This window comes from Uloborus diversus, chromosome 1 (genome assembly GCF_026930045.1).
Source record: "Uloborus diversus isolate 005 chromosome 1, Udiv.v.3.1, whole genome shotgun sequence".
In the NCBI taxonomy this organism is placed as follows: Eukaryota; Metazoa; Arthropoda; class Arachnida; order Araneae; family Uloboridae; genus Uloborus; species Uloborus diversus.
This window is the reverse complement of record NC_072731.1, coordinates 96,041,981-96,068,399: the sequence shown is the minus strand read 5'-3', so window position 1 is coordinate 96,068,399 and position 26,419 is coordinate 96,041,981. Positions and strand designations below refer to the sequence as shown.

Below are 26,419 nucleotides of genomic sequence, written 5' to 3'. Positions count from 1 at the left end.
TGTGTTAAATTTACATTAGCACACCAGCAAGTTACCACTTTCTTGACACTCTCAGTTTCAATGTGATGACATCTGCCCGCAGCTCAATTATTGTCCATTCCAGAATCATGAGTCCAAAACAAGAACAAAACTGCAGTTTCTAGATGGCCTGTCGGCAGGGCCGCACCGTCCCTATGTGCAAGGTCGTGCAGTGCACGACGGCGCCAGAGCCAAAAAGGCGCCAAGCGCTACCGATCAAAAATAATCCAAATGAATTTAAAAAAAAAAAACTTCCCCACCAAACAAAAGTTAAATTGATTCCTTCATTATATCTTATGGCGGCGGTGAATTTGCACTGCTCTTTGAAACAATTAATTGATATCGATGAGAATCTAAAAGAAAATATTGTCTTGTTGTATCTAAACATGTTATTCAAAAGCGCAAGCTTTTACGCAGAAAGTACTTGATGCTAACTAATACATACATCAGCATTTTTCTTCCTAATGTGGAGCTGCGAATGCCATTTCGGTATGTCTATAGTACACAAGGTTGAGCATATGAGTTGCCAGAAATTTGCTATGTCCCATTTTGGTTCTTGCGGTTAATATCTTGTATTACAATTTGTGCAATTCTAATCTTTTTGTAAGTTTTGATTCATGGTAATTCCACTGCTCCGTGTTATCGCACATAAAAAAAAAATACGGTAAGCACATTTGCCTATTATTTTTAGATGTACATGATATTTATATCTTTTATATTGTAGAAAATAATTTAGGTTAACTTTTTAGTTTAAAAAAGTAACAACTTGACCATAATTACACGATTCTCCTCCCCCTCCTTTTATTTAACTATTTGTGTATTAAATTTTAAAAAAAAAATGTTTTGGGGAGACTATGTATTTGTTTTAGATATTAAATTCAATGCCTTTTGTAACGATTCCATATTTTAGAATTTTTAATTTTTGGGAAAATGATTTTAGTTTCAGATTTTCAGAGGGATTATCCTCTACTTCAATTTAGAAATATATTCAGTACTCTGTTGTCATGTTTTGACAGGCATAAAACATTGAAAAATAATTTATAAATTAGAGATTAGAGATATTTAGATAAATTAGAGATATTTAGATCAGGGTGTATTGTATAACTTTAATATTTAAAATATTTTCTTTTCCAAAAACGCATTAGCATATCAAAGGCAGGGTTCGTCAAACCGGGCCCAGCCCGAAAAAACCCATTTGTTTTTTTTTCGGGCAGGCATACTTGAAAAACCCACTACCTCCGTAAAGTGAGTTTTCACAATTTTCTACATTTTGAAACATTTACTTCAGAAACCAATTACACAGTGATCAACACGAAGTCCAGAAATAGATATCTTGCTTTCTAGGCAATATATAAAATATTAGAAATTTAAGCTGCATAATAGCCGTTTCCCACCCCCTTTTTTTGAAGTACTTATTAGACTAAAAAAAAATAATTATTATTATTTCAATCAAATTCCAAGATTTTCTTTTAAAGTGTGGGGTAAAATGCTTTGATTAACTGAAACTGGCCATCTCTTTTTTTTTAACAGCAGCTCAATGCGAGGTTTCCAAGCATGGGCACCCATATGCAAAATTTTAAGGGGGGGGGGGGCTTATATATTTTACCTGTGTTTAGCAGGATATTTTCCCCATGCAAACAGATTTCCACAGATTCCAGTTATAAAAATTTGACATTTTAAACAACTTATTCATTAATGGCTGGAAAAGAAATGTTTTTTACATTTTTGCAAAGAAAAGTACTAAAAGCAAGGAAGTTCTAATTTCTAAGGGGGGGGGGGGCTTAAGCCCCTACTTACTTCCCTACATGGGTGCCCATGTTTCCAAGAGAAAAAGTTAGAGTTCAAAAGTCAATTTCAATCACCTCTCCCTTAGATCCACCCTCACTTGATGTAACTCCGAGATATGAAGTAAAAACGTACACTGTGATCCAAAATTTGAAATTTACAGAATGTTTTTCTTTTGATAAATTAAATGATAAACATATTTTTTTTTTCATATCGTCATCTCAATTACTTTTTACAATCGCAAAATTACATTTGTCTACAAAACCTCACCTCACGTGGTAACTATATTGTGTTTGACTGTTACTGCATAAAGGCGCTCAAAAGACATTTGCACGACGGCGCCGATCAGGCTTGGTGCGGGCCTGGCTGTCGGTATTTTGCATGTAGTCCTACCTTAAGGGTGGTAACTTATCACTTATGATGAAGAATACTAGCTAGGCTCTTCATGCTTAGGAACTGGTATTTTAAAAGTGAAGAGGAAAGTAAAACTCTTTCATGTTGAACGTGGATGCTGCTATGTTTAAATGACCTTCCACCAGCTCTGGCACACAAATTCATGCCACATTCTGATTCCAACAACTACAAGTGCTGGCAGCAATTGACACTTCTACTTTTACTTGAAAAAATATATTGAGTAATTTTTCGATGACAATTTGATTCAGACCATAACAGAAGAGACTAATAGATATGTACAATATTGCATTGAAAGACAAAATCTGAAGCCAAAAAAAAGCCAATCAAAAAGGTGGGTGCCTGCGTCTACAAATGACAATGAAAAGAAAATATTTCTGTTGCTCCATGTTTTACAATGGATTATTTAAAACCCTCAGGTCTTAATGTTTTGGTTAAAAGGGACATGTCACGAAACTTGATTCTTTAGCAATGTTATCTCTGTTAACAGATTGTTAATTATTTTTTAATAATATATATCTAACATTCTGATGACAATAACGAACAACATTAAAGGAAAACATTTTTCCAGTTTTGGCATGTTTTTTTCAAATATTGTCCACAGGTAAGCAATTTCATTTTTATTACCTGGAACATTTAGGATATATTTTACTTTTACAAGAATAAAATATATCTCACCTTTCTCATAATAGATTCAACCACAGCAGGTGATATAATAGATGGATCAATTAATCCTGGGCTAAATAACAATAAAAACATTTATCTTAAAATGTAAACAATATAAGATTTTAAATGAATTACCAAAATGATAACGTTTCAAAAATTTCCTTAGCGAGATCGCATGATCAGCGGGAACCAGTTAGTGAGTTTCGCGCCAACGAATCAGAGCGGTGGGAAGAAAGGAAGAATAATTTTAATAGCGATGCTAAGAACAAAGACAAAAGAAGAATTTTCAATTAAAATTGAAAAAAAAAAAACAGGTGTGATGTTGGAAGTGCATAAAAATGAAGAAAACACATAAATTGTGCATCAGAATGTGTGAAATTTAAAGAGGAATTGTTAGGCATAAATGTCTCTTAGCAACAACAGTAAATAATACTATTTCATCACCTCACAGCAACAATAGTAAAAGAGTATGTTTTTCGTTACTTACAATATATTATCAATCATTCTGCATGATTGGGGGGGGGGGGAGAATGCCTATCAGCACTCATTAGCATTGTTTAAATTGACCGAATGTTTAGTTTCACTTTGGTCCATCTTGGCAAAACTCTGTAGTGGATCACGCCACATCAAAGCTTCTAGAGATCTAAGGAATGTGATGGCATGCGTGTTCAGCGCGATAGCAGTGACGAGTGTCTGTTCACGCGACTTGGACATGCTAATGACCTAGGGACATTTAAACTGCTTATGGTTTACGTTCGTTCTCTTTGCTTATCCCTCATCGTTGTAGGCGGTTGCTTCGTTGGCATTCAAACTTGCTTGTTCGTGCCACTCGCCTCTCTGGAATATCATGAGCTTGTAGTAACTTATTTCCTAATGGGTTTATAGTTTTACATCAAAGGTTTAGTTGATAGTCATGCAGTTCAGATTTCCTCATTTTATATTAGTCATCTCATACATAATAGCACCTAGCACATGGTATTCCATAGAATTGTAGTTAAATGTGAAATGGAATTAATTGTTACATTTTTAGTACATTTTATCTTTTACAGACTGTTGATTTTAGACTTATATCTTGTTGTTTAATAAACATCGTTCAAGCTTGAAATAGTATATTAGCCTTCTTCCAGAACTCACTCTGCAAATATTCAAGGAAATATTGAGGGGATATTATTAGATTGGAAAGTCTCCTCAACAGATCAGAAAAAAAGAAATATGCCTAAAAACAAACTCTAAAAAGAAACGGGGAAAAAAAGGTCAGATTGATTGAAACAAAGGCAAGGAAAAGTTCGTTATCTACATTTTCCCTAAGGTGCACAGTTTAGTGGGATTATGGAAAGAGTTGAGGGAATTGCGCAACCCTACACCCTATAATGAACTCAGAGTTTCAAAATGAATACTTACAGTTGTACATTTAGGCCTTTTGGACTCTTTGCAGGATAACTGCCTTCAATAACAGCTCTCAAAACCCTATAAATAAAAGTTAGTTATGATTTCTATACTAAAAAAATCAGGAAAACATATTTATATTTTGTTAATTCCAAAATATGTATTTTAAAAATACGCATCATGAGCAGAAAAAAAAAAAACAGAAATTGGATCACAGAAATAAATGAACATCAAAACGTACAACATGTTTTTCAGTTACAAGATCGTAGTTAGAAATTTTATTTGGCCATTTCTGAGCACAATTAATCCTAAGTACATATTTTATAAAGTCAATTATAATGAAAAGTAATAGCTGTTAAAAAGAAAAAAAACTTCTTTTTTTAAAAGTAAAAAAGTAACCCCCTTCACCCACTAGTAATATTTTTGGGAAATAACTTTAATGATTATTAATTTTACGTAAATATTGGTTCCCTATTTTTTTCAAAAATAAGAGAAAACCACCCTTCATATTTTAAAATGTAATGTTAAAGCTGATACGTATGATAAAAACATGGATTTGAATACAGGTTGCTTGAAGAACACAAAAAATATTTGTTGTCAAGTGTTGGTTAAATTTCCCTTCAGATGGTTTATAAAAACTTTATTTATTTTCTTATCGCTTCAAGTGCTTACTTCATTTTACACTGAAATTGAATTTAATTTTAACTCTTCAAAAGAGTCCTTATTTAATTTTTTTACGACGGGGTCCTTCAACTGATCCACCGTTTTTTTTTTTTGGGCTTCTCTTGCCTCCAAATTGATTTTTTTACATTTTATTAAATAATGAAAATTTTCTCACCTCTTGAATTTTGAAACTTATCCTATTAGTAGAAAACTGTGTAAAAAAATATCTTGTTATGAAATTTCAAGATTTAACAAGATTTGTTAACTTTGCCAAAAACAAAAATTAAGATTTATGAAACATTACCTCACTTTGTAAAAATAATCAGCAACCCACCTACCCCTATATTGAGATGATTTTCTTTTCCTTTCCTTTTTAAAATTTCAAATTACTTGAAACTTAGATATAAATTGTCATTTTAGAATCAATATAATAAATATTACCACAAATTGTACAAAATACGAGCAAACAGTGAATCACTAGTAGCTGCAGGATCACTAAAACTCAAATCATCACCAGTCACAGTCAATAGTTCTGTTAGAAGAGATTGTTGCATTGTCAAAGGTAACCTGAAAGTTTTTTAAAAGTTAAAACTATAAAACAGCATTAAAATACACAAATAGTAATTAGACAACTGTTTTGAGGTTACAAAGGAGCCCCTTTTTCAATGGAAAAAGAAATAACTTATCAGGATTCATTGATTTAAATCATTATTTTATTATATATACATATTTTTTTTGTTTCAAATTGATTTTGCAGTTTTAAATTTAAAAGATGTTGTTCTAAAAGTAACAGACGCTGCATTTACAACATCAGCTTCAATTAGTAAAGCCCATTGTCTCTTGTGCATGTGTAATATATTTCAACACTTTAGAATTAATAATCTTTTCAGATCCTTGAAATATTACTAATAGCCTTCAAAAATGAAAAAAGAACAAAGCAAAAAAAGCAGTTTTTCATACACTAACAAGGCTATAAAAAGTATAATGAATCATTATGGTTTATGATCAATGCATAGGATTCTTTTCTAAAAACAAAAATTATCATAACAAAATTAGGATGTTCAAATTTCATAACAGAGTATTCAAACCAAAATCATTTCTAATAACACCCGAGAGATAATGACTTATTTGTAAATAATTTGTTTCTAATCACTTCGATTCATATTCGGGTACACTCCACTCAAATGAGGGATTGTTGCTAGTTTTGTGCTGTAAGTATCGTGCTTGATATGTCCCCCCTCCACAGAAGAAAAAAAAAATTATCAGGATCAAATCCAAAGACCATAAGGGGGTGTATGCTTTGAGTAAATCTTAAGCAAATTTTGCATGGTTCTACTCACAAAATTAAACTCTCTGGTCATCATCTTCATTTAAAGTATGTACAAATCTAAAAATAAAACTTTTCCATTGCGCTTGAGTCAAACTGCGATATACGCTCGAATGTCTCTCAAGCTTCTTGCACAGGGTTCCCAAAAAAAGAGGCGGAACTTTTGTCTGTTTGGTCATCGCGCTCCCTCCTCGAATAGAACCTATACTATACTTCAATTCCGAATTCAGCTACGTCATAGAAGCACTTGTTTGAAACAAATGCTGAAATTGTTGGAAAATTTATAACAGTTCAATAGCTATTTTAAACTGGTTCCCAAAAAAAGAGGCGGAACTTTTGTCTGTTTGGTCGTCGCGCTCCCTCCTCGAATAGAACCTATACTATACTTCAATTCCGAATTCAGCTACGTCATAGAAGCACTTGTTTGAAACAAATGCTGAAATTGTTGGAAAAATTAAAAGAGTTTCAATAGCTATTTTAAACTGGTTCCCAAAAAAAGAGGTGGAACTTTTGTCTGTTTGGTCATCACGCTCTCTCCTCGAATAGAACCTATACTATACTTCAATTCCGAATTCTGCTACGTCATAGAAGCACTTGTTTGAAACAAATGCTGAAATTGTTGGAAAATTTAAAACAGTTTCAATAGCTATTTTAAACTGGCTACAAAAAGCTCAATTGAAGTTTAAAAATCAAGTGAGAAAAGGTATTGCAATATTAATCAACAGTCATAACATTCAATGTTCTTACTTTTTTTCAAGCGTATTTAAATCCCATTGCAAAGATGCAGCTACTTTTAAAGCTAAAAGTTTAAGTGCAATTTTCTTTTTTGTGATTTTTTCTTCTTTTAAATCTGAAAAGGGAAACAAAAAACAAATTTTAGAAGGGTCAGCGACTCTGACAATCACTAAGTAAGAAAGCCTACTATTTAAAATCTGAAAAAATCCCTCTCAAACACATGAATTTCAAATTGTAAATATTTTGTTTTTTATATTCATTGTAAATTTCAATTCGCTAAAATAGTAATTCAATTGTGTCGATGGTTTTTTATGTGCAATAAGGTAAAATAATCTAGATGAAGATCACATCTAATACACTGTAGTAATTTCAACATAAACAAAGAATTTTTTTAAAAAATATTAAAAAAAAACGCACACGCATACAAAAAAAAAAAAAAAAAAGAAAAGAAAAAGAAGACAGAAACATCAAGATGATAAAATTAGGGTAACAGAATGAATTGAGCTTTATTGCTCTTAATGCTTTTATTTGCTACAAAAGAAAATCAAAAAACTAAAATACCTCTCCTAAAAGAGTTAAGCGGTGAAGTAGAGGCTACATTTCAGAAGTACATGTTTGAATGAACTAATTTGCTACTCTAAGATATATTTTGCAACTTTTTTCTTACAATCTTCTTTTTTTGTGTAATTGAATATATTAGTCAAATGTCTCTCCTAAAAATAGTTAAGTAATGACCACATTTAAAAAAAGTAGTTGTTGTAGTAGTTTGCTAAAAAAAAATAGTTTACCCGACCACTGATTAGAGCAATAAGAAAATCTCATTATCACTCGAAGAAAAAAAAATAACTGGATGAAAATACATATGGTCATTCCATACGAAATGAGCAAAAATGACAAAAAAGTGGTTGCTGCATGGTAACAGATTTTTATGAAATTTGGTATACAGGTTCCTTTTATGCCTATATAGAATACAAGATATTTTGGCTTACTATTTTTACTTTCTTCTATATCCAATACTAGAGGACCCGACAGACGTTGTTCTGTTCAAACTTTGTAAATTGAAAAGTTAAAAAAATTCGATAAACTATCAAGTGTTTGAACCGTTCTGTTAAAAAAAATTTCAGTGAATAAAAGTACTTCTTTTGACTGAAGGAAATAATCCCATTTTGTTTGCTTCTGCCACTATCAGCAAGGCCATGGCCGACGAACTTTGGCCCTTGGTCTTTGGCGTCCACAAATTTGGCGACAATTGGGAAAATTGCTAAGACTCTTAGTTTTCAAACTCTTCCCGCAATTTCTACATTGCCTGTGGGAATTATAACGTAGATCGAAAAATATGCAGAATTGGCAAAAACATTTCCCTATTGCTTAAATTCCGTGGGGCCAAGTTTGTGGACCTTTAAGATATTAAAATGAAGGGAAGCTAAAAGACGTAACCATGGCAATTCGAAACAAAACATCAGTAATTTTAATGGAGATTAGATTTATTCAAACTTATAAAATATCAATATGTGCAAGTAATTTTTCACCCCTTTAATAGCCAATAATAGGCTATTTACGTGAAATTTTGGGCCTAAATTGGAATAAAAAAAGAACTATATATCGGATTTTTCCGAATTATAGCCTATGTTACTCAGTAAGAAAGCCCCTTTCATGTAGTGAAAGAATTTTTCAAATAGGTGCAGTGGTTCCGGAGATTACCTCCAACATATAAACACACAAAAATCCGCTCTCTCTCTTTATAATATTAATGAAGATATAGAAGAAAGTATTAGATTCGTGCAAATTTTCAAATTTCGACAGATTCAAACGTTTTGAGGTGTGCTGAGTCCATTTCGACCATTTTTGGAAAATGTCTGTCTGTCCATATGTGTACGACCACTTATTTGTGGCCGCTCTACAGAAAAAAACTACCGCATGAAATTGAACGAAATTTGGTACACATATGCACTCTTATGTGAACTTGTGAGCATTAGTTTTTGCTTGAATTCCTCTGAGGGGTTTGGAGCAATGGGATGTTTCTTGAGTTATGGGTGCTTGCTATTCCTCAGAAAGTAACTGGCGGAATCAAACAAAATTTGGTCCATATGTTGCCTCGAACAGGAACAGGTGCTGATTCAATTTTGGTGTCAATAGCTCAAAAGGGAGTTGAGAGATAGAACGTTTTTTGTCGTCAATTGTGACTGCTATATCTCAAGAAATAATGAACGGAATCAAACAAAAATTTATCGGCAAGTATCCCTTAGTGGGTATAAGAGCTGATTCTATTTTGGTGTCAACAGCTGAAAAGAGGGTGGCACAATCACACGTTCTTTTTTTACATTGTGAGTGCCATATCTCAAGAAGTAATGCTATGTTCTGGATGAAATTAGGAATATATGTGAATCCATATGTAAACAGGCATGGGTTCAATTTTGGCGCCAATCGCTCCAACAGGTAATGATTTTTTTTCTTTTGCGAATAAAAATAGCTTTATTAATGCAACAATAAGAAAGATAAATCGTAATAGACTGTCATCTGCATATTTCTCGTGATTTTAATTGTACGGAAATGATTAGAAATATTATCTCAATGATTCAAAATTTTCAACTGTTGCCATTTTATGTTTGTTAACAAATATAATATTTGTAATCAATTCAAGCAAGGTTTTTAAAATAACTTTAAATTTTTGCTCTTTGCTTTGCTTTTGCATGCATAATTTTGTTTTTGTTGGGAATATTGCTTCCTCATTAAGCATGGGTAGGAATCAGAATTATAAGAAAAACATAGAAGAAAGTTTTGTGAAGGCCACATACTAGTTTATTTTAGTAGTTACATGCAACTGAAAATTGGTCACATTGAACAGTATTCTCATAAATGCTAAATGTAGCATTTTTGAAGGCTTGTATTTTATTAACTATTTAATGCAAACATAAAAGTTACATATTGTTGTAATCCATAGAGCAGGAGAATTCATCTGCATTCAGTTTTTTTTTTTTTTTTTTTTTTCAAATTTCTTTTAATTAACTTTTAACTGAATTTCAAAACTGAAAATATTTCAGTATTCCCATAATTAAGCATTTTATTTTATAATCTCAAGCTTTAAGGAAGGTCTTAGCTGAGCTGTAATTTATACCCAACATTGTGCAAAGTGTCATAAAAGAAATACCTTACTTTTGAAGTTGCATTTTAACTCCTTTGTCTTCAAAATCAGTTTTAAACTTAGTAACATTTTGTAAAATCATGATTTTCCTCTTCACATAGGCACAAAAATTTTAATGAGAGAAACTTTAGACAACTTTCAAATTTTGCAAGAATATAGAGCAGTATTTCTACTATTTGCTTGAAGAAATTTAAATTGGTTTTTGATTTCCAAGCGTAAAAGAAAATTCAGAACAATAGCATTTACTTTGTGTTTTATGTGAAATTACAAGAATTGAAAGTTCCAGTTAAATGTCTAAATGATGGAAAAGCAAGTGTATCTAACTTTCATTTCAATTTAAAAAAATGTATTGGCATAATGTGGAATTAATAAAAAAATTAGTGGATAAAATTTTTATCTTAAGCAATAATAATAACTTTAACAAATGCATTAAAAAAAAATGGTTTTTTTTTTTTTTTGCTCTTTACAAAAGCTCTTTTTGATCTGCCTAAAAATCTTTGGCTCAATTTTTGTAGGACAATTCACTTGAATACATTAATAGTACTTTCATTAATATATTTTTCAAGTAGTTCCAGACAAGCATTATATCTTTAATAGGTCATATGTACTACAGTAACAGTCTATATGGATTCATTAAATAAGAAAATCACTTATCTGGAAAAATATAGTTGCATAAATTTTATGCACATGGTAAATATAAATTTTTTGTACATGGAAAATTCAAGTTAAAATAGATTTCTGATTTATTAAAAAAAATAAATAAATAAATGAGAAGTCAGCAGGAACCTTCATTTTAGATGAAATGGTTTCAGCTTATAGCAAAGCCTCCGAGGCAATAAGGATCAAATACAGATAAAATTTCTCTTTCAAAAAAATAATTAAAAAAAAAAAACCATAACTTTTTGCCTTTTGTTATTTTTAATTGTTTGCATTGAGACAAACAACCAATTCTGTTTTCGGAAACTTAGGCTATTAATAGTCTTGTCTACTTAAATGTTGCAAATGACCAAAGATGACAACAATGCAAAAAATTTAAGATGAGAGATTTTTGAATTTGTTGCATTAAAAGTAATTATAAATAATTAATAATCCTTAAAAAAACTAAAATTTAGATGAAATAGGCAGTTTTTAGCACATTAGCATCCAAACCAATCAGGATAACATAATATTCTGAAGAAAATTTTTTTTCATTTTTCAAGAAAAAAATTAAGAATTTTCCGAAAAAAAAAAAAAAAAGCCCATTTTGCATTATTTTTAATAGTTTACATATTGCAATAAACATCTAATTCCGATTTTGAAAACTTGGCCACTTTAAGAGTTTTGTGTACTTAAATCTCGCAAATGACCGAATATGGCAACTAAGTCAAAAATTCAGGTATAAAATTTTGAATTTGTTGCATGAAAATAATTTGAAAATAAAAAATCCCCATGAAACTACAATTTAATTGAGAATCTTTAGCACATTCGTGTCCAAAGCAATAGGGATAAGATGAAATTTTAAATAGTATACTTGTTTTCATTTCACAATAAAATTATTTAAAATAACAAAAAAAAAAAAACATTTTGCAGCACATTTTGATGATTTTCATTAGTTTGCAGTTAAAAGAAACCCCCAATTCTGCTTTGTCTTTGAAAACGAAAGAACTTAAGCATCGTCTACTTCCATCTTCTGAATGACCAAACATGGCGGCTACATTTTGCACGTAGCTGAAATGCTCAATGAAAAAACGATGTTCTCCGATCGATTAGCGCTCCCACTCAGTGTTTATCTTGACACTAATGCTTCCAGGGCATAAAATTGCCTCCTCTTTTGTTGAGCTTGTGCACAATTCCTACCTTCCAGGATAGGGAAATTTCTTCTTTTTCCTCAGAAATTGAAAAGTGTACAAGCAAAGTCAAAAAACGGAGTTTTTTCTGGAATAAATCAGATTTTCGGAGTACGCAATAAAAATCGGAGAAACTCCGGGAAAAACAGAGCACTTGGCAGCTATGATAAAATTAATGTGTAGAAACATATTATCTAGCCACGAACAGTTGCTATATGTGTAACTAAGAAATAAAATTACTGACATTGAATTTAAGCCTGATTTCTGAACTCTTTATCTTCAAACGTTTGCTCCTTTCACTGATGACTGAGTTAAATGTCAGACAAGGAATGTAGAAGTTCAATTGTTAATTGAAATGAAACAATAATAATTTCATATCTCCAAAATAGATATGGATACTTCATTAAATGATCATTGAACCTAATTTTCAAGATTGATAACTTTTAATGATGACACAAAAAATACTTAATATTTGTGCTTGTAGCAGACAGAAGGAGAATATATCTTGCAGCTATAACTGGATTCTTGTATGTTGTATGTAAAACTTGTACTGACTGACAATAGTTTGATAGTTTTATCAATGACATAATATGTACTTTTGCCATTGATAGCAGAAAGAAAGGCCATCTGCTTCCCATTGAAAATTAGATTCATTGTGGCAAATGTTGTTTAACTGCCAATTTTTATTCTGGAAAGAAAAACTATAACTAAGATAGACGAGTTTCCCTACCAAAGCTTTAAACCTTTTTTTTTTTTTTTTTTTTTTTTGAAAAACGTAGCAGCAGGATGGTTGAAATAAATTATTGTATTTTGTCAAATATACTTAATCATGGATAAAAGAAATTTCTTCAAACTCGTAGCCCAATATCAAATGCTATTGAGGATTGGACGAGATGGTATTCTATCTTAATCTTTAAACTCAGTTTGTTCTTTTAGTCATGCTGACATGATAGGTTTTCTAGAAACTTTAAAAGTTATCTTGTCCTACGGGTGGAGAGGAAAATTCAACTTTCAGGGGCACAATTATATTTAATTATGCATACTGGAATATTATATACTTCACAATAGTTAAGGAAACATTTTGGCAAGTACTTTATAAACATACTTTGAAAAAATGAAACATGAAAGAAATGGTTAAGTCTTGCTAAACTTAGAACAAATAGCCGTAACTAATGAAATTTTGCTGTTACTCTAGTAACGAAGATACTGTAATACCAATGCTTAAAGTTTAGTATTATCTAAAAGACACTTCAATATGTTGAGTAAAAAAATTGAGTAAATTTTGAGCATTCCCTCATGTTCAAACAAGCATCTAAAATTAAAAAAAAATTAAAATTTCGGAAATTTGTGATTTTTTAAAGTACGATTTCATCATTAAGGAATTCAAAAACAGTTACTAAGTTAGAGCAGATAGTTAGTTATAGATATTTTTTCAATGTGAATCATTTTTTACTGTTATTTTTTCATTAAAGTACATCTATATGAATATTGGTGTATTGATACCAATATTCCGTGTTGCTTCTATCAATATCAAGTAAGGAGAGGTGGAGCATGTTGGTCCACTTTTTTACTTATCATTTTTTATCTCATCAAAAAATTTAATGAGCAGTTAAATTTTCTACAATAAGTTTCACTAAACATTTCTCAACACCACAGATTTTTTTGGAAGTGTTGAATTGAAAAACACTTTTTATATTAATTTTTTAACTGAACCTTGTCAAGTGGACTAATGTGCCCCATGGGTGGGGTACGTCGGTCTGCCTGGTGGGGGAAGTTGGACTGCATAACTCAAGCAACATTTGTTTTAATTTTAGCGATAAATACTGTCAAACTTTGTAACTACCTTATTCACTGTTGTGAGTAGTTTGAAAAATATAAAGTTTAATAATAATAAGCCATTCACCATTAGTACACAATCATTTTTTAAAAATCAAAGAAAAATCAATTTTTGAATATTCATGGAGAATTAATGCAGATGAAAGTTGACTAAAGATGTGTTAAATGATATCTGGGAATATAAAAGTGCTACTTCTTGAGCTTTGGAAGTAGCACTTTTATTTGACTGGGTTTCGGAAGAATAAGTCATATGTTATTTTTATGCAAAGTTACATCAATATTTGCTAGGGGGGGGGGAGATCTTTTTTTTCTTCATTGCATTGCATGAAACAACTCCAAAAAGAAAAGAATCCTGCTGTACTAATACCATATATTTCAAAGAAAAAGTACAATAAAATTGACATCTTGAAGTTAGCATATCTTTTGTGCTCTGAAATCAAAATTTAATAATCATATGTAAAAGTATATTTTTGTATTCCTTTAATCAATTTTTTGTTTTATTTTGTTTCTATGTAGAATGCTTGTTTAGCAAAGAAAAAAATGTTTAATCTAGGAACTTTATTTTAGCTTGTATTGCATATCTTACTCTTAGAAAGCAATTGTCTGCAAAAATTTAGAAGTATGTTTAAAAATCTGAATAGTAAAAAAGTGCAGATATGAAATAAATCTTTTGGTAAAATTAATTGAGTATAATTTTTGTTAAGTAATAAAATAAATCTTCGCTTTTTTTTGCACTAAGTTTTATTATTATTATTTCGAAATGTGTATAACATGAAATGAAATGAAAGTACAATAAACAAACACTTAGAATATTGTTATAACTATTGAGATTTCAGATAAAAAAAATTTTAAATTACGTGGGGGCAGGGTTGGCAAGGTTTTGGACACTATGGTAAAAACCACGGTAAAAACCCTGGTTTTTACCATCCTGTCCAAAACCCTTGTGACCAAAACTGTCCGAAAGTGTCCAAAACTATATTTTTAGAAAAATTGTATTTTGTAAGAAAACATCAAAAACAATAAAATGTATCAAAGTAATGTTTTATACTGAACATTTATTCAATGAGAACATTCAACTTATTTATGCAGCTGATTATATCTAAGTACATAGAAGTTGAATTATTGATTAAAATTTCAATTTGTATGCGTGAGTTTATTTTTTTTAACTTTTATATTAGTAACCAAATTTCCCTATGTTTATGCTTGTGTGAAAATGAAAGCAGGGTTGACAAGGTTTTTATCATCCTGTTCAAAACCCTTGTGTCCAAAAGTGTCCAAAACTACTTTTTGAGAAACTATATTTTGTGAGAAAATATCAAAAACTGTGTGTCAAAATTATTTTTTTGACTATTTAATATATTTATTCAATGTGAACATTCAAGTATAAATATATATGTAACTTATTTATGCAGCTAATTTTAATCTAGTTACGTAGAAATTAAATTTTTCCTTAAAAATTTCAATTTGTATGCAGGAGTTTTTTTTTCCATAAACCAATTTTTTTGGCAAATGATAATGTTCAAAATATAGTGCAATAATTGACTTAAATGCTATACATTACAATTTTTTCTAGTTACAAAAAGTGTTATAATAAAAATATAAACTAAATAAAGAAGAGCACAAGTTTTATAACATAAGTGTTTCATCATCAATTTTTTGTTCTTTTATCAATGATTTAAAAAAATAATTTTGTTAAAACATCATGCAAAACTTATTTTCAAAAAACTATTTTTTTTTTACCAACCGTTTAACGGTTGGTAAAAAATTTTTTTATGTAATAGTTATTGGCATTTTTTTAAGTAAATATTTTTTAAAAGAACATTTTGGGGGAAAATATGATCAAATACTCATAAATTAAACCTAATTAATAACAATATTTATACACTATGAATATTGCAGTAAATGTGAATTAATTATATTACACCGCTTTAGCATAGTTTTGGACAGTTTAAGACAGTTTCGGACACTTTTGGATAGTTTGGGATGGTAAAAACCACCTGTCCTGTCCTAAACCAGTTTTGGACAGTCCAAAACCCAATCCTGTGTAGGGGGTAGGTTGGTCCTGTCCAACTTGCACCACAAAGAGTGGACAAACTTACCCCATGTTCTTGGCCTGGAAAAGTGCTGTCATTTTTTTTTTTTTTGGGACAAAAAAAATGAAAAAATTGCCAATTATAATGAACTAAAGAACTTCCTTTAAGAAAGGAGTTCAATCCCCCGCCCACGATATTGATGAAAACTATTTAAAAAAATAAAGTTACACTTTTCTGAAAATTACTCAGGACTACTGAAATAAAATTTGTTCAATATAACTGTACTATGTGATTTCATTTTTCCGATTTGTAGGACCATAGGTGCTATTTGTTGGTCATAAAAAAAAAAAAAAAAAATTAATAGTATTAAAATAATGGAGACCGTGCCCCACGGAATATGCCCCGCGGCCCAACATACCCCATCTCCCCCTAGATGTTACTCTTACCTAAATCAATTTGTGATGGCGGTTCTTCCATGCCATTAACAGGCACACCAGTAGAAAAAACTCCAGAATTATTGTACTGGTTATTGTTCAACCCCATAGCTTGGTCAGAGTGGCTTTCATTCACTGAATTAGTTAAAAACTTGATAATGAGGTCTGTTGGACTTGGATCTGAAAAGCAATAAAAATATTTAAAAATTAAAAACTTCAGGAAATACTAATATTTTAAAAGAAAAAGAAAAAACAAGCATAAATTACAACATCATTGAAACATATTTTGAAAATTTTCCTTCAAACTGACTGATTTTTTCTTTCTTTGGTTTAAATCAATGATAAAGGTGAAACCTGATTTGAATACCTATAGTACAGAATACTTCATATGAAAGAATTCTGATAATTATTCTACAAAATAGTGTTCCCGCTAGGCCGTTTTTGAAGGGCGCAGCGCCCTGCCCTTTTTCATATCGGCAGAATGCGCCATGCCTTTCATTTAGTAGGCAAAATGCGCCCTGCCCTTTTCAAAAGTAAGGAATTGCTCCATGTGTTTTTAAAAAGATATCACCAGGGTTCATACTCTATTTGGATGAAAAAATTCCATGACTTTTCCAAGACTTTTTCATGACTTCAATGAAAATTTTCATGACCTTGTTACACGAAAAGAATAGCACTATTTAATCTCAAACTTACTAATTTTTGGAAATGAGCATTAACAAAACGTCTCAATGAATACCACAGCCTCATTGAAGCACTTACTCATAATGGAAAAAATATAAGTGTACACTTAAAAAACTAAACTATTCTTATTTGTCTTCATCATATAAATTTAAGTCACGTAAAAATGCAGTGAAACGAATATGATGATGCTTAAATATGTAACATTTTTTTTATAAACAGGGAGAATGATATTGAATGGAACAAAGGTTGAATGAGTGAGTCATCACTAAGTTTCAATAAATGTGCTTCAAAAGTGGCCTTTTAGTGTCAACAGAGCATTTAATCATCCACGTAACTTGACAGTATTTTGAATTTTTAAAATGAAGCCGCATAGTTTAGTTCTTTAAGTTTCCAAACCAGATCTTTTTTGATTCATTACTGAATGGTTTTTTCAATGTTCTGATTTAAAAGTATACTTGTTTTGTTGACTTATTTGCACATTTTCAAGTGTATATAAATTAATAGGTTCAGAAATTCCAGAACATGTTAGATTCCTGACATTGAGCGTAGCAGTGGGTCGCATGGATTATTTTTGTGGATCGTATGCTGGGCACTACTCTTTTAGATTATTAGAATTCCTATTTTTCTGTATTCTATCGCCTGACTAAAGTTCTTTATTTTCTAAAATTTTCAATAAATTAAGATAAACTCTGTCAAATTTAACAATAAAGTTCTTACGAGTGATGGAATCGAACTCGGATGCAATTGAATAGCCTTTTTTGAGTGGGCGTGGCAAAACAAAGAATGCAAGTTCGCTACTACAGAATATGAAACATAAGAAGTGTTGAAAATAACAGTTTATTCAAAATCAGTTATGTCCAAGCAGAAAAATCACATCGCAAAAAAAGGCAAGCAGCTGCGACAGAAGTGGATGCAATGAGATTTCAAAATTCAAGATATAGTTTTGGGATCGTTCAATTTTCCACTTTTAATAGCTTTTATGCGCTATAGTGTTAAATCACTGAAGATTTCTAATGCTCTTTTAGTTACTGTTACTTTCTCTTTGTCCAGGACATTTTTCCATGACTTGAAAGAAATTTCCATGACTTTCAATGAAAATTTCAATTTTCCATGACTTTTCCAGGTCTGAAATTCGCTTATTTTTTTTCCATGGCTTTCCAGGATTTCCATGACCCGTACGAACCCTGTATCACAAGCACCTTATCGAACCCTATGATATCCAGCAATTTCATTTGACCAGGGATCGGTCACAAAAACGTCCAAGTAATGTCATTGTCCCTAGAATTTCACCCTGAAAACAGCCCCATAAATAAAAGGAGAAGCCAACACCTAGGCAAAGAGAATAAATGAGATTCTCAGAATTCAGACTGGCTTATCAGTTGGGGACAAAAGCAAGTTCTTCCTTCTTCCCACGGGGGCTTAAAAGAGTGTGGGAAGAGGTCTGGTCATATGTGTAGGGGGGAGGGAGAAATTGTTTCATTCAAGCCCCATCTTTGATCTTCTCAGAATTAACAATGAGAGTAAACATTTCATAGTATTTTCTGCTGTAGCATCAGGGGATGTCTGTTCCAGGAAAGTAGAAGGGGTACTTGGAAAAAGTCTGAGTGAAAACGCAAACGACACGTGCCTTCTGCTAAAAGGTAATTTAAAGAGTTAAAAGAAAAGAATATAGATGCCAGCAGATAAAATATTAAGATTAGTGATGTTTCAGGCATTTTTTCTTCTGCAAATAGAACAGAAGAAGGGTTGGTATTGTTCTTGATAAAACTTGAAAAGGGCTTGGGAAAAAAATTCATTTTTAAGTGATTGAAAAAGTTATGAAAGCTTATCTAGTGCTTGAATTCCTTAGGCATTCGATGAATTGTGCATTTTTTTTTTTTAACATTTCATCAATGCAATTTTTAATTTTCTTAACATATGTCAATATGCTTAACACGTGCATCGCACAAAACCGTCCACCGCGCTTGAGATGTCAATCCTTTTGCATCTTGTAAATATTTTAATATTTTTGACATTCGGAAATTATTTTGACACATGCTGACTTATATTAGCATATATTATGTTTTTTTTTTAAAATGTACTTTATTTTTGAAACCATGCCAATATTGAACTCGCATTTCGCGGAAACGCTCTTCTCATCTTTCAGATTTCAATCCTTTTCCATCTTGTAAATATTGTAATATATTTAACGATCGGAAGTTGTTTTGACATATGCAACCCAAGATTAGCTTACGTTTTATTTCAATAAACCATAACTCTATTTTTGGGATGTTTCGCGAAAAATTACTTCCAGTGTTTGAGATTTCAATCCGTTGCATCTTGTAAGTATTTCAGTTTTTTAACAATTGGAATGTATATTTTAATATGTGCGATTATTAAAATATAATTTAATTAGCATATATTGTTTTTCATTTTAAATTCTAAAAAATTGTTTTTGTTTCTCGTCTTGTATATTAATTATTGCAAATAGGATTTTAATCATTATTTCCTCATTAGTTATCACTGATTTTTTGCAAAAAATAAAATAAAATAAAATAAAATAAATAAATTTAAACAAATGAGCTCACGGTATTTTGATTTAATGTTTGGCTTGAAATGCAATATTTTTTAAAAAGTTTAATTTACATTCATCATGATTTTGATGTCTACTCAAATATTTCATGGTATAATGCAGATTACTAGGAATTTTTTTTTTAATCTAGGAAGGGGGGATCTGTAATTAAATATTGTTCATCTTACATTGCAATTCAAAGGATTTTGAAATGCCTGAAGTTTTTACTCTTACGGAACAAGTAGTCAAATTTATAACCCAAAATAATGTTGAAAAACGCCCAAAAGTCAAATTTCAGCATTAGCTAAATGCTCCTCAGGGAATGGGGAAAATGTGCTTAGTCAAGCAAACCCTTTTCTAAAGACAGTGACTTTGGAATCTGGATAATATCACTATATTTAATTCTGAAGTCAGTGGTGGCCATCGAAGAGGGGGGGGGGGGGCTCATGGTGCAGACTACACTGTTTGAATTTTTGCAAGGTGTTTTAAATTGTTATTTCTCCTTTTTTTGGGGAGGGGGGGAGGACGCTAAGTAGTTTTTGAGTGGGTGCGTCATTGCTCTTTGGAAAGGAGGGGCACCGCGTTGAATAGTGCCCTTTTTATGATAACAGTGCCCCTTTCATAGACCAGCACCCTGCCCTTTTTTCCTCTAGAGTGAACACTACTACAAAATTTGAGGTGTGGAATATTGCTTTTTGTCTAAATTTGATAATATCATATTTACTTTCAACGCTTTAACTACTATGGCCGCTTTGGAACAGCAAAGTCAAGCACAGTAATATATTTTTTCAGTTGGGAGTAGTAAACATGCAAGCATATAAATCATAAACATGCTTAGTATCAAGTAAAACTTATTGAGTATGAGGGTACAAACTGAAACTTGAAATATTAAGGTTGTAATTAAGTGATTGCTTAAATGGAAAATCAGCAAAAGAGCTACAGAAATGTTTTCAGCATGGATACAATTTAAGATATCAAAAGTATCTGGAAAGTGGTAGTGTTATATCAGGTCGTGTGATTTTGGCTAATTTAACCACTTTTTTTGTGGCAGCTCAAGTGCAAGTAGAAGTAAAGAGTAAAATTTCCTAGCCTGAAAATGAAATCAGATTTCAGGTCCAAACCTGCCCACCCCCCACCCTCAGCAATCAAATATAACCTAAACCAACAGCTGCATTTTGGGAACTTATTTTGGACAATTTGCCATAGACCCCTTAGTGGTGCCCCAAAGGATTATCATATCTTCTTTCAGTTTGGATAGGTGCTTGAAACCTGGACTGTCCGAATGAATCTGATAATTATAAACGATATCTCAATAAAAGAATACATGCTAAATAACTGTACTTGAATAAGATTAGGGTGCCAGGCTGTCCTTATTTTACGGGGATTGTTTTGATTTTAGAAGCTTGTATAGATTTTTAAAATGTCTTGATGTTGACCTGAAATTTGAGTTATCTTGATTTGTACTGAACTTGTTAAATTTTAGTTTAATCTAGATAAAAGCATTATTTTTGATCTGTAAGATGATACATTTCATTCATGTCTGTGCTCAAATGCCACAATCAACTGAAGCAAACATACTTTTTTCTGGAGTTTTATTCAAAATTTAACAAAAATGTTTTCAAATCTTTCCATGTTATCAAGTGATGACTTGATTAGACGCACAGCCTGTGCTAAGCACTTGCCACTGTGCCAAATGCAATAAAATCATAAATTTGACAAAAGAAACTCTGATTTGGTGTAAGTATTGGAAAATGGTTTATTCTCTAACTTTCTACAAGAGGGTTTTAACTAAAGGTTTTCCTTTCAACAAACGAAATTATTAGAAATTCAGCAAGAAAAATAAAAACGCCAAATCAGAACTCAATGTCTTATGCATTATTAAAATTTTAAGCACATGCATTGCATTTTAATAAAATTATTACTCTGCTTTCCGGGTGAAGTTTTCTAAAAAAAATTAATTCACCATCAAAATTACAGTCAATTTGATAACTCGAAGTCCAATAACTTGAATATACTATAACTCGAAGTTTTTATCAAGTCCCGATTCCTTTGTCTTTAATTCCATAAGCTAATTTTGCTCAATATCTTGAAGTTAACTTAATTTAACTCTGAGTTTTTCAGAGACGACTTGAAATTTATTTTGAAAGAACGAAAAAAAAAAAATATATTCAAGTGACAATGTGAGAAAAATTAATTCACCTTCACAGGTAATACATGCACATTAGACCTCTAAAGCGAGGAGAACACCTGTTCAGCCAATGTGTGATAAAGGAGTTACACATGCAGAAATGAGTATAGCTTGTTTTCTTTTGTTTACTGTTTACACTTAGACATGTTGTTGGACTACGAATCTGCTTTTTAAGCTGTCAAGTTGCCAAGTCAACTTATTGTACCTTTATTCAAAGGCTAACCGTTCCCCTTCACTCTTTAGTTCGATAATTTGCTCATAAGTTCCCGAAAGAGAGTTTTCTTTAGATTTCTAAGCGAAAGGTAAAAACCTTGGATTCAGAAAATAAAGTAAATCTTATTTATAACATTGAAAGGAATCTAACAAACAAAAAGAAAGATAATGCATTGAAATATGGCTCCAAATACTTAAAAGAGAAACTTCAAAAGACCCACAAATCCATGAATCCGAATTTCAAACAAATGAAAAAGTGCTTCTTCCCTGAAGTAGAATCGGCTCTATTCAAGTGGTTCCAGCAGTATCGAATTCAAGACCATGTCATTCCTATAAGTACATGGTTGCGTGAAAAAGCAAAGAATTTTGCTATATTATTGAATAAAGAAAATTTCCATGCCAGCAGTGGATGGCTGGAAATGTTCAAAACCACACATAACTTGGTCTTCAAAACTCTTCACAGAGAAACTGCATATTGTGCTTAAAATCTTTTAAGTTCTGTAAGTTTAACTGTTATATATGTACATTTTAATTAAAATATTTGATGGTTTTTAACATTAAAATGTCAAAAACCGAAAATAGCGGTAAGTCGAACTTCCGATAAATCGAAGTTTTTCATCAGTCCCTTTAGATTCGAGTTATTGAGAATTGACTGTAATTAAAATAAAAGTCTTTGCCTTAGACTTTTAGAATTTTGCTGAGAATTTTAAAATTTGGTAATTTCTTAGTTAACAATGGGAAACCCCTAGTATGAACCTTGATATGAACAGACAACAAGTTGTTTATAAATAAATGCCTATTGTTTTATCAGAGTATTTTATTCATAAAAAGTAAGATGTTTATAATTTTGCTTGTATCATAGTTCAATCTCTGCCTTTTCAGACTGATTCTTTGATGTAGAAATGCTTAACTTTAATTCGTTTGTTTCAATATGTTGGTACTAAAGACGTACCGAGTAGCACTTTGGCCGAGTACCGAGTACTCGGCCTTTCACTACTCGGCCGAGTACCGAGTTACCGAGTATTCGGCTTTTCACTACTCGGCCGAGTTACCAAGTACCAATTATGTTTTAAGAAGAACCACCGACACACATGTGATGAATTTTGAACTTATTGGAATAGTAGTATAGACCTCCTTGTCCATATAATAGTTTTTAAAACTAAATTCCTGCTGAAATTTAATTATGCATTATATAAACAATTTTGTTTGTGTCAAAAATTTTACAAAAAAAAATTATTTTTAAAATTAAAAATAAAAAGTATGATTTATCAAGTTGGAATTAAAACAAATTACAGTGAAATCCCTCTAATGCAGACACTAACAGGACAAATTTTTTTTGTCCGCAATAGAGAGGTGTCCGCAGGACAGGGTTAATAATGTTATTCGCATTGGAACTGGGGAATTAAAAATTGTCCGCATAAGAGGGATGTCCGTTAAGAGGGGTTTCACTGTATACCAATCAATTACAGTTCTAGTCAACATAAATAATTTTTAAAAACAGATAAAACAAATGTGCAGGAACACTGCAGACACGTGTTTATGATCCCCCATTACAAGGAACGTCTTTTTCAGTGCATAACATGTGAGCTAAAGAATGTAAAGACATACGACAAAAAAATCCGAGTTTTGTCTTTAAATCCACGAGCTCCCATTATGTGCATTGAAAAAGAAATTCCTTGTAACACCAAATACGTGTCTGCAGTATTCCTGCACTGTGCTTTTAACGTTGTTTTATTTCCTTTTATTTTTTAAGCAAAGGTATTTTCATATTTTTTATAACTAATTTTTGTTTGTACGAAAAATTCATTCTTAATATAAAAATTCCATATTTTCTATACTTGTCTTTTTTGCATAATTTTTGATAAATAAGTTTTATTAACTTTTGGGACATTAAAATAAAGATTTATTCCATTGAAGCATTACAAACTTCATTTATCTCATAATTTAAATTTGACTTATAAATTTTAACTGTAAATGATTGCAGAACATAATGCTTGCTCTTTTTTTTATAAATTTTAGTATCTGTCTTGGACATCATTCAACTTTTTGCAACTACTCGGTATTGGCCGAGTATCTGATCAGAATTTGGCCGAGTACCGAGTACTCGGCAAATTGGCCGAGTATGCCGAGTACCGAGTAGTTACCGAGTACTCGGTACATCTCTAGTTGGTACTATGTTAATTTGATTAATAAAAACCAATTGAACGCTAAAACCTCAAATGCTTGATTGAAATTAAAATATATTGTTCTTTATCATGCAGCAAAGTGTGCAAAAAGATTCTGAATAATAATTTGCTGAATAAAAAACCATGAGGTACCAATTTCGTTTGAATGCGACGTTTAATCAGTGTGTTGGAGAAATAATTGTTGCCTCGAGAAGTGTCTTGGAAAGTGATTTTACTTTGAAAACTGTCCTGATTTTGGGTCTAAGATATCTGCAGGGTCAGCGCAGCGCTAAGCACTGGCTACTATGCAATAAAATCATAAATCCAGCAAAACGAATTGATTTTTCCAAAAGGAAATTCTCCAAAAATTCCACAGAAAAAAAAATACTCCACGAACCTAACAATTATGACGCAAGATTGCTAAAACATTCCGCTTGAGAAAAAATTCTGCCAAACAAGCGTCAAATTTAATTTAAGTGCATGAGTGTATGCTGCATCTTTAAAAATTAAGTACAAGTGTTTGCATTTTATTCTTCCTAAATTTTACTTTGGTTTCTGGTTTGTTAAAATTACTCTTTGGATAAGACTTTTGATATTTGGCGAACATTTTTAAATATTGGCTAATTTACTGGCTAACAATTTGAAATTCCTACCGCGGGACCTGTATCGGGGCACTCTAGTAAAACTTATTGATTCCCACTAGCTAATTCAATGAGTTAAATTTTAATGCGAAAGGTAAAATAACTTGAATGAGAAGAAAACGAACATCAACGAAAAATTAAAATCAGCTAACCTGTACTTCCGTCAGATAAATGTTTTTCTAATAATGTGGGATTCAGCAAAAATTCGAACCAAAGGATTTTTTGAGGAGACGGAGGTCTTTGCTTTGCTCTTGAATCAAACATTTTGAAGAGGTAATGCAGTCGATTATTCAAATTTAAAACGATGAAACATTGCAGAACGCACAATAGAGATTTCGCCTTCGCTTTCACAGAATCAAAACAAATGGGAAACAAAGCGGAGGCTAAAAGTTTAGTTGTTTCATTTCTTCTCCTAAAGAAAATTGTAAGAAAAGCTCCCGTTGAGGTCTTCCTCTATTTACTTTTATGTTCCTTTAAATTTTTTAAAACAAAAAAATATGGCACTATAGATTAGCTATTGTTCTATAAAATCCATAGGTTGCGTTTGCCGACCTCGACTGACCGATCGGTGACAACCGGTAACCAACCGCATCATTCTATGATCTACCGGTCGACCGAAATCAAAGCTGTTGATTCGTTGATTGAAGCACGTGACATTTTTGGCCAATAATAAGTTCTTTTCTTAGCTGGAATGTGATTTGTCTGACGTCATTAACTTTCACGTGATCACCGAACTGGTAGTTACCGATCAATGTCGGCGAATGTAGCCATAGTGATCCTTAGTTGATACATTTATTAGAGTCCCTAAACCTCATTCAGTGTTACCGCCCTATAGCCAGGGCTAAGGCAGATACATGAAATACACCACCAGCTCAGTCAATTCCAGCCGAGAATTGCAGTTTCGTGCTTATTTGCATTCATCGACCTGGCATAGGAGTAACTGAGCTGGAGGTGGAAAACCTCTTAAGGAAGCCAAGAGTGCCAAACAAACTGGTAGCTAATACAGAATTAGCACTGACCAGACGAGTGACCGAAGCAATGGTTCGGTTCAACTCGAATATTGAAGGCAAGGCAGGTATATTCAGTAAGTTACCGCCCTATAGCCAGGGCTAAGGCAGAATTACATTCGTGTTGAACCGAACCATTGCTTCGGTCACTCGTCTGGTCAGTGCTAATTGTGTATTATCAACCAGTTTGACACTCTTGGCTTCCTTAAGAGGTTTTCAATCTCCAGCTCAGTTATTCCTATGCCGGGCTGATGAGTGCTAATAAGCACGAAACTGCAGTCCTCGTCTGAAATCGACTGAGCTGGCGGTGTATTTCGTGTATTTCTAAACCTCGTTCAGCAATTATGAGTGGCCCTCCAAAATGGATTTAAGAGAAAATGAAAAATAAAAATACAGGTGTCCCTCGTATAATACGTTACTTCTATGACACGGTTTCGATATTACACGGTACCAAATTTGCGTTTAATAGCACAGTCTCGATATTACACGGTCCAAAACTTGAATTTAATGCTTCATAATTTTGATACAACTCAAATATTATGTTTATAAAAGAAGGAATTTCATTTTTGTTTAATAGATTCTGTTAATTTTTGATAATAACTCTAATACTTTACTTTGTTTTCATGAAACTTGATTTCGATACAACATGGTACACATCCCTTGATTGACATTATTTCTAAGTCTCATATAACACGGCTTTGATATAAC

The 26,419-nt window shown here is 31.7% G+C and overlaps 1 protein-coding gene across 2 annotated transcripts in view; it reads right to left on the bottom strand.

The window, feature by feature from the left end:
• The window catches only part of LOC129231125 (integrator complex subunit 8-like), a 79,888-nt gene extending 54,828 nt beyond the window's left edge, over nt 1-25,060 (bottom strand). For both annotated transcript variants that reach the window (XM_054865375.1, XM_054865382.1), the window contains exons 1-6: nt 24,857-25,060; nt 16,275-16,442; nt 7,004-7,106; nt 5,371-5,496; nt 4,282-4,347; nt 2,893-2,953 (exon numbers count right to left, since the gene is read on the bottom strand). In XM_054865375.1, coding sequence (XP_054721350.1) covers nt 2,893-2,953; nt 4,282-4,347; nt 5,371-5,496; nt 7,004-7,106; nt 16,275-16,442; nt 24,857-24,968 — 636 coding nt within the window. In that variant the 5' untranslated portion in view covers nt 24,969-25,060. The remainder of the gene's footprint in view (nt 1-2,892; nt 2,954-4,281; nt 4,348-5,370; nt 5,497-7,003; nt 7,107-16,274; nt 16,443-24,856) is intronic.
• Between the last annotated feature and the right edge of the window lie 1,359 nt (nt 25,061-26,419).